Here is a 12,578-nt window from a genome sequence, read left to right as displayed (position 1 = left end):
AGGAGCAGGGACAGAGCAACAGAAGCTCACCCAGTCGCAGGGATTCAAACCGCCGACCTTCTGATCGGCAAGTCCTAGGCTCTGTGGTTTAACCCACAGTGCCACCTGCGTCCCTCTAAATAAGGTATAAAGGTTAAGGTAAAGGTACCCCTGCCCATACGGGCCACTCTTGACAGACTCTAGGGTTGTGTACCCATCTCACTTAAGAGGCAGGGGGCTAGCGCTGTCCGGAGACACTTCCGGGTCACGTGGCCAGCGTGACAAAGCTGCATCTGGCGAGCCAGCGCAGCACACGGAAACGCCGTTTACCTTCCCGCCAGTAAGCGGTCCCTATTTATCTACTTGCACCCGGGGGTGCTTTCGAACTGCTAGGTTGGCAGGCGCTGGGACCGAGCAACGGGAGCACACCCCGCCGCAGGGATTCGAACCACCGACCTTTTGATCGGGAAGCCCTAGGCGCTGAGGCTTTTACCCACAGCGCCACCCGCATCCCTAAATAAGGTATACCTTTCCCCAAAAGCTGGAAGCTTTTTTGCTGGACTTGATGGGAAAGGAAATTGCAAAGGGGGACCAAAGATTATTTATGTATGCAACAACTGCTGCCAGAATGTTATTAGCCCAAAAGTGGAAATTACAGGATTTACCAACGGTGGAGGAGTGGCAGACGAAAATGATGGATTATGCGGAATTAGCAAAACTGAACTGCAGAATCCGAAATCAGGAGGAATCAAAATTCCAAAGAGATTGGAATAATTTTATAACTATATAAATAATAACTGTAGAAGTCTGAAGACATTAGAAGGACTGAAATAAGTCTTACAATGTGGACTTGACAAAATATAAGGAAACTGTGAGATATGGACTGTAATAGGAAAACCGGCTGGTGGGAGGGAGGGAAGTCTTCGCTTGGCAGAGCGGTGGAAAAGAAGTTATGTGAATGATGGTTGAAATTTATTGTTTTTTTTCTTTGTTTAAAGTGAAAATTAATAAAAATTATATTAAAAAAAGGAAGTCAAACAGAATCCATTCCAGAAGTCCGTTCGACTTCTGAAAACATTCGATAACCAAAGCACTGCTTCTGATTGGATGCAGGAAGCTCCTGCAGCCAATCGGAAGCCGCAGAAGCCCCATCGGACGAATGTTTGCAAACCGGAACAGTCACTTCCGGGTTTGCAGCGTTCGGGAGCCAAAATGTCTGAGTACCAAAGTGTTTGGGATCCAAGGTACAACTGCAGTTCACTCTTTATTCAAGGAAACGGCATACAACTCAGCAACGCTTCCTAGTAGGTCTTGCCCTTATGGAGCAGTTGCCAGGACTGAAGGTTGTGGGGCTACCTTTGAAGGTGACCCGGAAACTGCAATTAATGCAGAATGCGGCAGCTAGACTGGTGACTGGGAGCGGCCACCGGGACCACATAACACCGGTCTTGAAAGACCTACATTGGCTCCCAGTACGTTTCTGAGCACAATTCAAAGTGTTGGTGCTGACCTTTAAAGCCCTAAACGGCCTCAAAGGCCCAGGATACCTGAAGGAGCGTCTCCACCCCCATCATTCAGCCCAGACACTGAGATCCAGCGCCAAGGGCCTTCTTGCGTTCCCTCATTGCAAGAAGCAAAGCTACAGGGAACCAGGCACAGGGCCTTCTCGGTAGTGGCGCCCACCTTGTGGAACAGCCTCCCATCAGATGTGAAGGAAATAAGCAGCTATCCTATCTTTAAAAGACATCTGAAGGCTGCCCTGTTCAGGGAAGTTTTTAATATTTAATCTGTACTGTTTTTAACACTTGATTGGGAGCCGCCCAGAGTGGCTGCGGAAACTCAGCCAGATGGGTGGGGTATAAATAATAAATTATCATCATCATTATTATAAGCTCCCTGCCTTCCACCTCTTCCAAGGCTGCTCCTCTCCCAGATGTTTCCCAAGCAGCTACAAACTGTGCCTGCACACCTTTGGCCTCTGGTTGGCTCTCCTCATTATCCTGGAGCTGGAGAGAGAGATTCTTCAGCAGTCTCTTGACCTCCGTCCTCTGCTTCAGCCTCAGAGTCTGAACTGCTCCGTCACAGGTTCCTCCTGCTCACCAAACCCTGTTGTCACTTCAATATCCAGTCCCTCCTCCCAATCTCCCCCCTCTGACCTCTCCTCTGTGACCCACCATCAATCCCTCGGCTCTGAGCCTTTCTCCTCTGGGATTTCCCTTGGGGGGTTCCCTGGCTGGTGTCTCCCACCTCTCCTCCTCTAGCCAGTCCAAGGCCACAAGGTGGAAAATCAAGCTGCAATGATCCATGCTGGGGCAGCCTCTGCCTTGGGTTACCACCATGTTTTACAAGTGAGCCTAGCTTGGAGAGATGGTTCATAAACAGCAGGTGAGGGAAAATATGGCAACAGCTGAGACCAGACATTCTATGAACCAGTAGTAGTAGTAGTAGTAGTAATAATAATAATAATAATATATTTTTATTTATACCCCGCTGTCAGGGGCTCAGGAGCAGAGGGACAGGAAAGGGAGGAATTAGAGACCGAGGGGGAGGAATCCGAGGGGGAAGTGAGCGATGAGAGCCGCCCGAGGTCTCTAAGTCTCTCCAGCGAATCGGAGGATTCACAGAAAGGGGCTCCCGTGGTCAGAGCTAGGGGGTTGCCAGAGGGAACACCTCAGGAAGGAGGGGCCAGAGGGGACTCAGAGAGCAGCAGCTGGAAATCGGGACCAGCTTCCCCACCGGAGAGCAGTAGGGGGGAGGAGTCCCAGGCATCGGCATCAGGCAGCTTTCCGTCAGCGGAAGGACATGAGTCAGGGTTAGCCACGCCTGCATCAGAGAGCGAGGAAACGGTCAAAAGGAAGGTCGGAGGCAGCGCGCGCGGGCCAAGTTCAAATGTACAAGAGGGTGGCGCAATGAGCAGCCCGGATAGGGAGCCAGGTCCCAAAGCCCGCCGAAGGGAGGGGGAAGAGTCCGAGGGGTCCGCCTCCGAAGTGTCCAGGAAGGAAGGGACCCCGGGGGGTGGTAGGACCCAGAAGCGGAAGGAGAGACGGAAGAGGTGGAGTAAGGCTAGAGTCTTAAGCTGGTGTATAGGGGGCGGAGACTCAGACGGAGCTTCGCCGGTCTAGTGTCTAGACGTAGAGACGCACGCTAGGGTTTGAAAATGGATAATGTACTTCAATAAAGACTTTTGTATATTACCGCTGGCTAGCGTTGGTCCTCTGTGAGCTGGGACCTGGAGGCAGTCTCTGACACCCGCCCTTCCCGGTTCAGAAAACCGGGCTCAGAGCGGCTAACAACAAATTTTAAACACTTAATTGATGCAATAACAAAAAAGCATAAAATACAGTATAAAATGGGAATAAAAATAAATTCAGAATTCAAAAATCAATTTAGGAGGAAAGCTCATCCAATAAACATTAGATGATCACCAGGGCTAGCTGGCTAAATTAGTCCTATTTGGGTCAGCGGAGAATTAGCTGTGGGATCCCAGACCGGGTAATCTTCATAAAAAGGGGAGGGGGAGGAAGGGGAATGAAAGATCAGGCTAAGTTCAAATGGAAAGCCAGGCGGAATAGCTCTGTCTTACAGGCCCTGCAGGAGGAGGTTAAATCCTGCAGGGCCCTGGTCTCATGGGACAGAGCGTTTCACCAGGTCGGAGCCATCACTGAGAAGGCCCTGGCCCTGGTGGAGGATAGTCTGATTTCCTTAGGGCCTGGGACCTCTAAACTATGATTATTCATACACACCAGTTATTGGTTGCTTGCACCAGCTTCCAATTCAAGGTGCTGGTTTTGCCCTATAAAACTCTACAGAGCTTCAGACATTTACACCTAATGGAATGCCTCCTTCTAGACAGCCTACATGGCTGACAAGCAAGCGAAAATAATTCCTTTCTGAATTTAGTGTGACCCACTCACACACAGAGCAGAAGCCTTATTTGCTCTCAGTTCGCTGAGTGGGAACGTGCCACAAGCCACTCATGTAGGAAAAAAGATTAAAAAAAACCAACCAATTTATTTTTTATCAAATAAAGTAACACTGTCCCCTTTCAATTGCCCTGGCAATGCACAGAAAGCGAAAACGTCTTTAAAGCTGGGAAAATTGTGGAAATGAGCTGGAAAGACGCTAAGAGCTGTTTGATGGTGGAATGGTCTCCCTAGGGAGGTTGTGGACTCTCCTTCCTTGGAGGTTTTTAAGCAGAGGTTGGATGGCCACCTTGTGATGGATGCTTCAGTTGCAATTCCTGCATTGCAGGGGGTTGGACTAGATGGCCCTTGGAGTCTCTTTCAACTCTACAATTACATGATTCTAGGAAAAAAGGGTGGAAGTGAGAGCTGGACCATAAAGAAGTCTGATCACCGAAGAATGGATGCTTTTGAATTATGGTGCTGGAGGAGACTCAGCTCTCAAGAGTCCCATGGACTGCAAGATCAAACCTCTCCATTCTTAAGGAAATCAGCCCTGAGTGGTCACTGGAAGGACAGATCCTGAAGCTGAGGCTCCAATACTTTGGCCACCTCATGAGAAGAGAAGACTCCCTGGAAAAGACCCTGAGGTTGGGAAAGATGGAGGGCACAAGGAGAAGGGGACGACAGAGGATGAGATGGTGGGACAGTGTTCTCGAAGCTACCAGCATGAGTTTGACCAAACTGCGGGAGGCAGTGGAAGACAGGAGTGCCTGGTGTGCTCTGGTCCAGGGGGTCACGAAGAGGCGGACACGACTAAATGACTAAACAAAACAAAACAAAAAAGGAAAAAAGGAATTCCTAGGCAGCTAAAGTGGTGCTCTCTGAATGTTATTGGACCATGGCTTCCATCATATCTGAGCACTGGTCATGCTAGCTGACGCTGACGGGTGTTGGGAGTCCATCTGAAGGGTACCTGTTTGGCTATCCTTGCTCTTAAACTGTAGGCCAGCCTTTCTCAACCTGTGGGTCCCCAGATGTTGTTGAACTACAACTCCCATCACCCCTAGCTAGCAAGGCCAGAGCTCAGGGATGATGGGAGTTGTAGTCCAACAACATCTGGGGACCCACAGGTTGAGAATCACTGCTGTAGGCGAAGTCACTGGGGACATGTCTCCCAAGCGCTGGAGGGGAAATTGTCTTTCTCTGGTTGTGGGAGGAGCCCAAATTTTCAAATTTTATTGAACACAATTTCTAATGAAGCAGGCAAGATGGTTGGCTGTGCAGCACCAGCCGACCAACTTATGTGTGTCCTTGGACAGTCCAGTGAGGCTATATTCTCTTCTATAATGGCCGCTAAGCTTACTTTTTGTAGTTTATTCTTTCTGTTTAAAAGAAGTAGTAGTAGTAACCAAAATAAGAAGCACAGGAAACTGTTAAGTTTTCGTTTTGGCAGTTTTATTAAAAATTAAAAAACAAAACAAAAACATACCCCAAAATACTTAAATTGATGCTATGTAATCCATTTGTACACTCACAGTTAAGGTGCTAAAACAACAAAACCGAGGAGGACTGGGGGGGGGGGCACTGTAAACGAAGAGATCAAATATACGAGGAGCTTAGTGCAAGTTGAACCAGTTAGCAGTAGAGGTCAGGAACCATGCTAGCAATGCAAGTGTTTCGGCTACAGGTGAACCTTGCGCAAACACAGAATTGTTTTTCCTATTTCAGAGAGATAGCAAACCAGAAAACCTGAAACAAGAAACATGAATCAATCCAAGCAATAAGGAGAAAGGGAGGGATGGAGATGACCAGAGGTTCTGGTTCCCTAAATACAGCTGTTAAGAGCGGAAAATCCCATTAATATGAAAGAGGAAAGGGGAACCAGCCCACATCTGTCGTGATTTCCTGCCATTTCGACCTCTTAACCCATCAGTTGGATCCTTCACTGACAAGGAGAGAGCCCACATCCACTAGCTCGCGACATCTAAGGCAGTACTGAAAAATACAGCACTGAAGGGTCAACTTGCTTAGAGGTCAGATCTAGTTTTCTTTGAGGCATACAGGATTTTGCTACCTGCACGGGATATAAGAAGGAATCCCCAACGTGGTGCTTTTCAGATGCTTTGGGCAACAGCTCCCATCAGCTCCACCCAGAATGGCCAGTGTTCAGGGATGATGGAAGCTGTAGTCCAATATGTGGAGGTCAACAGGGTTGGGGAAGACTGTTCTAGATGGCTTGGCTACATGGTTCTGAACTCCATGGGAGCTGAAGCAAGGCGATTTTTAAGTCTGCTAGGAAGAACGAACTGTGCCCTCCACAAAACTGAATGAATTCTCAATAAAATGGGATTTGAGGCTCTCTCGGCCACCCTGGTTGCAATGGAGGGGAAACATGGTTCCATTCTTCTGAAACGATAGAAATTAGGATCCAGGAAGACCTCAACAGATTACAGTTCTATCATTCTATAGTTCGAGAACTGGACTTTCAATAGGGACAAATGTAAGGTTCTCCATTCAGGCATGAATGATCAGATGCACAAATATAGGATGGGGGGCACCTGGCTTGACAGCAGTACATGTGAGAAGGATCCAGGGGGGTGTTAGCAGATCACAAGGTTAACATGAGTCAACAGTGTGATGCAGCAGAGAAAAATAACATAAATCTAATGCTATTCTAGGCTGCATCAACAGAAGCCTAGTGTCCCAATCAAGGAAAGTAATAGTACCAATTCTATTCTGCCTTGGTCAGACCATACCTAGAGTCCTGTGTCCAGTTCTGGGCACCACAATTTAAGGATATCGAAAAGCTGGAATGTGTGTGGAGGAGGGTGGCTAAGATAATAATAATAATTTATTATTTATACCCCGTCCATCTGGCTGAGTTTCCCCAGCCACTCTGGGCGGCTCCCAATCAAGTGTTAAAAACAATATAGCATTAAATATTAAAAACCTCCCTAAACAGGGCTGCCTTCAGATGTCTTTTAAAGATAAGATAGCTGCTTATTTCCTTGACATCTGCTGGAAGGGCGTTCCACAGGGCGGGCGCCACTACCGAGAAGGCCCTCTGCCTAGTTCCCTGTAACCTCACTTTTCGCAATGAGGGAACCGCCAGAAGGCCCTCGGTGCTGGATCTCAGTGTCCGGGCTGGACGATGGGGGTGGAGACGCTCCTTCAAATTGATTTCAAATTGCAAGAAGGGAGATTCTGACTAAGCCTTAGGAATATATTTTTGGCTACCTTGGAAGTGGTGGGCTCTCTCCTTCACTGGAGAAAAACACCAGCAATCTTCTTCACATCCGTGTGCCCCTTTTATACCCAGGACTACAGCCAAGGATTGAAAATAACAGAGCTTACATTAAAAACCCTGCCCTGTTGTACCACATCACACTTGACAGAAGAATTATTGCTGATGCCTGGAGCTATACCCATTTAAGCCAAATCTAGCTACACTCCAACGGCATTTTGCAAAAGCCAAGGGGAGTGGGAAGGGGGGACCCTTTGCAAAACTAAGTATCAATAAACATAATCCCTTTGCTGTTACAAAAAAAACCCCTCCTCTCCTATTCTGATTTACTTTAATCCCTGCCCCAAGCAGTTGAGGGTTTGGCTTTTTATGAGCCTGTGTAGCTAAAGCAGAGCAGCTTCTCTGGCAAACCAGGAAGCGGTACATGCTGCAAGCTGGCCTAACAATCTATCCACTTCCCTGCAACAAGAGCAGAACAATGTGGCCGAGGCATTTCAAGCAATCGGTGGCTTTGTCCTAGTATTTTAGGCATGCATGCAGTCCGAGGACTCAACTATACAGCCGCAAATAAAACGTTTGAAGTGTGTTTCAAATATACAATGTAACACTAGATGGCGATAGTAAGCTTTATGGAAAATCCACTGTATTTTTAAAAACGCTTAAAAAACGACAACAGCATTTTCAGAACATTTTTAATATGCGTGTAGATTCCACCCAAGAGGCCATTTCTGCAGTGAATGCCACAGGAATCCAAGCCTCTATGTGCATTGTGATATAAACAGAGCAGCACCCCAAATTTACTTGGGAGCTGGTGCAAGCTTATAATAATAATTTATTATTTATACCCCGCCCATCTGGCTGGGCTTCCCCAGCCACTCTGGGCGGATCCAACAAAATATTAAAATACAGTAATGCATCAGACATTAAAAGCTTCCCGAAACAGGGCTGCCTTCAGGTGTCTTCTAAAAGTCAGAAAGTTGTTTATTTCCTTGACATCTGATGGGAGGCCGTTCCACAGGGCAGGTGCCACCACCGAGAAGGCCCTCTGCCTGGTTCCCTGTAACCTTACTTCTCGCAGTGAGGGAACCAGAAGGCCCTCGGCGCTGAACCTCAGTGTCCGGGCAGAACGATGGGGGTGGAGATGCTCCTTCAGATATACTGGACCGAGCTTAGGTTGCACCCCAGATGTGCATTTATGTAGAGGGGTGCAGCAACTGTAGAACTGCCCTGCCACCCAGCCCCACCCCATCTTTTAAGTAGCATCAGGCTTAGGAGAAGTGCAGAAGAGGCGGTGGGAAGCTAAGACAGGTTAGGGCAGGGGTCAGCAAACTTTTCCAGCAGGGGGCTGGTCCACTGTCCCTCAGACCTTGTGGGGGGCCGGACTATACTTTGGGGGGTGGTGGTGGAATGAATGAATTCCTATGCCCCACAAATAACCCAGAGATGCATTTTAAATAAAAGGACACATTCTACTCCTTTGTACCCATTCTTGTCTTTTTAATTGTATATATTGCTTGTTTTATGTGGCTAATGCGAATAAAGTTTATCTATGTATCTCATGTAAAAACACGCTGATTCCTAGACTGGGGGCCAGATTTAGAAGGCGATTGGGCTGGATCCAGCCCCCAGGCCTTAGTTTGCCTACCCATGGGTTAGGGGCTTGTAACATCACATTTTCTACCTCCATGCGCACCAGAGTACACTTTTCTTTTTTGAAAGATACTGGATTAGCAACTTATTTTGTTGAAATAGGTTAAACTATTAGTAGAAAAACGACCGGGGGGGGGGGGGGGGAGGAGAAGATGAGAAAACTAGTATTTGATTTGAAGAGTATATGTGTTATTTGAGGAGGAGAAAGGGAGGAGCAAAGAAGTCTCATTGCATCAGATAAAACTTGCACCTGCTGCTCTTTGCCAGGTCGCCCAGCATCCAGCCTTAGTTGGGCTGCCCATTTCATTTGAGGAAATGAGGAGCTCAAGCAATTTCAGATTTTCCAAAGGTAGCCGTGGGGCGGTTTCTTATGGGGTAGCATTTAAATCCCAGGTTCTCCAAGGTCCCCCCCCCTCGTGTGGAGTCGCTGCGGGGAGTGAGGTCCCCTCACCTTCCACCCAACACCCGCTTTCTTGCAATACTATCAAATGTTAGGAACCACAAATTCTATAAAAACGAAACAATGCTTTGTCACAATCCTTAAGCGCTAGCATCCAAGTGCAGGTGTTTGGCATGTTTCCTGCACGTCATATAGCAGACACAGATCAGATGGGTGAAGCATATTAAGAGAAAGCAACTGTACATTCCCCAGCAATAGGGTTACTGAGCAATAGGTGAGGTAGGTTCGAACACAAGCCAGTGCTTCCTTGTGGCAACAATTCAAACACTTGCCAATAGCTGCCTTAGAAAAATCAAGTCTACTTCCCAAAAGCGGTGTGGGCAACGTTTTCAGCAAGGACTGTTAATTTGCATATATGAATTACTCATTTGCATATCATTCACAGGAGTGCACAAGTACATGGCCAAAGCTGGTGGACAAGTCATACTTAAAACCAGACCCCATGTACGTTTATTCAGAAGCAAGGCCCACTCTGTCTAATGAGATTTACTAGCTTGTATGTTTAAGATGGCAATCTTAATCGGATATCCCTGTTTTGAAAGCGCAAACCCCGAGGTTGGGAACCTTAAGCTGCCCCTTGAATCCTGAATTTTTCAAATAAAGCGGGGGGGGGGGGAGTTGAGGCCAGCTTCACATTTGGGCTGGGATTCAAAAACGCCACTTGAGGTTCACCCACAGGACCTTTGCCCCTTAACAGCACCCCCCTTGCTGTATTCCAAATTGCTGTGAGAAAGTTCCCTTATTTTCCAGAGCTGTTTGGCATGCTCTGCGGGAGGTCTGCTTCTAGCAGGAAGCACAAGCCCCAGGTCCCCTTGGCTGGAGGGAAGTGCAGGTTTTGGGATCCCAGCCCCTGCGATCTGCTTCTCACGTCAGAGTCTTCGGTGCACTGGTGACGTCTTGAGTCCAGGAAGGTCACCATGGCCACAGCTGTATGGACTAACTGCAGTGTTTCCCAACCTTGGGCCTCCAGCTGTTTTTGAACTACAATTCCCATCATCCCTGACCACTGGTCTTGCTAGCTAGGGATGATGGGAGTTGTAGTCCAAAAACAGCTGGAGGCCCAAGGTTGGAAAACACTGGACTAAGGTCTGAAGAACCCTCCCCCTCCCTCAAATAACCCACATGGACGTCCCGACTCAGAAGTGCTTAGGCTGTCGTCAGCTACCCCTGAACTAAACGCATGGTTCAAATGAGCCTGCCTTCAGCACCCGCACTAAGTTATCCTAACAGCAACATTTGAAAAAGGAAGCTAAGCGCACTCCACAAAGAATTCCCTCAGCCCTATTCTGAACCTGATTTAAGGAACCGGGTGGAGAAAGCCTCATTTGCTCTGTGTGTCTTCCACTTCCCTTCCTTGAGCTTGGAATGCGAAGCGACGAGCAAATTCAAACTTTTCTCTCCTTAATGACTGTTCTCAGGCCTTGGCCAAAGCACACTTCATTAAACAAGCCAACAGTTTAGCAAGTGCATGAATGGGTCCACTTGCCCTTCCCCTCTCAAACAGCACCCCAGTTCCCATTATGTCTTAATAGAGGTCATTAACCCCACCCCCATAGAATGCCCTAGATACAGCAGGAGCTGTTCAAGGCACTGAGGCTGAAAGGGGTCAGGGATGGGGGTATTTACACAATATTCGTCAGGAGAACAAAAGGTAGCTAAATTGTCAAAATCCATTTCCCTCTCGCATCCATGTTGGGCTTGGGAGGCGACGGATACAGTTTGGGAACGAACGCCCACTTCCCTTCTTCCCTGCGTAAAAACTGTAAACAAGTAGGAAATTGGAACATTTTCTACAAAAGCACAGACGATACAAGAAGCTAAGTACCAATTGTTCATACCCACCCACCCTCCCTCCCTCCCAGAGACTAGCAATTTCAGTTAAGAGCAGACACCCTTATGCAGAGCCTTCTCTGCTCATTATCCTTCTGCTGCATTTCCAGTGTAACCGCTTAAAATCTCCTGCTGATCCCCTACAGATGTCCTTTGTGCAGTTTTTAAAAAACATGCAGCCCACCCTCTGCGCTGCATGAGAACAGCTAACCAGTTTATTATCTAATCAGAGACAGCAACAAAAAGATTGCAGGGGTGGAATTTTTTTCCAAACAAAAAGCCAGTCTTCTGCTTGGGGTTTTTTTTTGTCCCCCTTCCACAGGATCTTCATAGTAGACATCTCTTAGAGAAGCATACGGACCATTAAAAAACAGCGCTAAGAAATTCCAGTTGTCAAGCATAATAAATAAAGTTTGTATCGAGGAGTCAAGTACCAGAAACTGTTTAGCTTGTAGACTCGATCGAGCAGCATACCTTTGCTGGGAGAAAATGTTTCTGAGAAATTGCTGACTAGGGGGAAAAGGCAGCAGATGGTTAGGTTCCACCGGGGCAAGCTTAGCACCTAAGAGAAAGGGCTAACACTGTTGAACTGAAATGGAACGAGCATTGCTCATGGAACAGAGAAAAGCGTGGATCAAGCGCTAGTACCGTCCTCTTCGATCACCCGGTTCATGCTGGTGCCATGCGTGATGTGGGTCACCGGATTGCCACTGAGGTCCCTGGTGCTGCTGTGACGCGACTGGTCGTTGAGCCGGTGGGAACTGCTGTGCCGGGAGTGGTCCGTCAGTCGGGACATGCTGCCGTGAGGTAGTCGATCTTCAATCCCGCGGTAACTGCAGGGGGTATACCTAATTCATAAAGACTCATCTGTTTCAGTAACGCAGACAAGAATGGGCTTCCCATTCAGATAGCTGCAGGACCTCCCCTCCCACCCCACACAATGCATAACGCAGATCGGATTCAGCAGAGCTCAGTTTCAGTCCCAGGCCTCCCTGAGAATTTAGACAAAGGCCGGTTTTCTTTGTTGCAGGTTTTTAAACAGAGGTCGGATACTCATCTGTCAGGGATTCTTTTGCTGTGATTCCTACATTGCAGGGGGCTAGACCATATGCACAGGTGCCAACTTTTCCCTTTTCTTGCGGGGAACCCTATTCGGAATAAAGGAATTTCCCTTTTAAAAGGGAAAAGTTGACAGCTATGCATATGACCCGGGGTGTGTGTGTTCCCTTCCAGCTCTGTGATTCGATGGCCAGGAGAAAACCCACTCTGAAACCCTAGAGAACTGCTGCCAGCCCGGGTAGGCAAGAACGGCCAGGATCTAACTCCATTTAATGCTGTTTTCTATGTGGACAGTGTGGGAGAGAAAAAAGAGTTCACACCTCTATTGACCTCTATTGAAGAGGAGGTTAAGGGGTGATATGATAGCCATGTTCAAATATATAAAAGGATGTCATATAGAGGAGGGAGAAAGGTTGTTTTCTGCTGCTCCAGAGAAGCGGACACGGAGCAA

General features: G+C 47.7%; 1 protein-coding gene across 5 annotated transcripts in view; it reads right to left on the bottom strand.

The window, feature by feature from the left end:
• Positions 1 to 5,317: 5,317 nt before the first annotated feature.
• The window catches only part of FZD3 (frizzled class receptor 3), a 34,304-nt gene continuing 27,043 nt past the window's right edge, over positions 5,318 to 12,578 (bottom strand). For 4 of the 5 annotated variants that reach the window (XM_077925377.1, XM_028725239.2, XM_028725238.2 and 1 more), the window contains one exon: positions 5,318 to 11,916. In XM_077925377.1, the coding sequence (XP_077781503.1) occupies positions 11,703 to 11,916 (214 nt within the window). In that variant the 3' untranslated portion in view covers positions 5,318 to 11,702. The remainder of the gene's footprint in view (positions 11,917 to 12,578) is intronic. The other variant, XM_028725241.2, reaches the window with a different exon arrangement.

The sequence above is a fragment of the Podarcis muralis genome, chromosome 3 (assembly GCF_964188315.1).
Source record: "Podarcis muralis chromosome 3, rPodMur119.hap1.1, whole genome shotgun sequence".
NCBI lineage: Eukaryota > Metazoa > Chordata > Lepidosauria > Squamata > Lacertidae > Podarcis > Podarcis muralis.
Note: the sequence above shows the minus strand (reverse complement) of the source record. Positions and strands in the feature narration are given on the sequence as shown.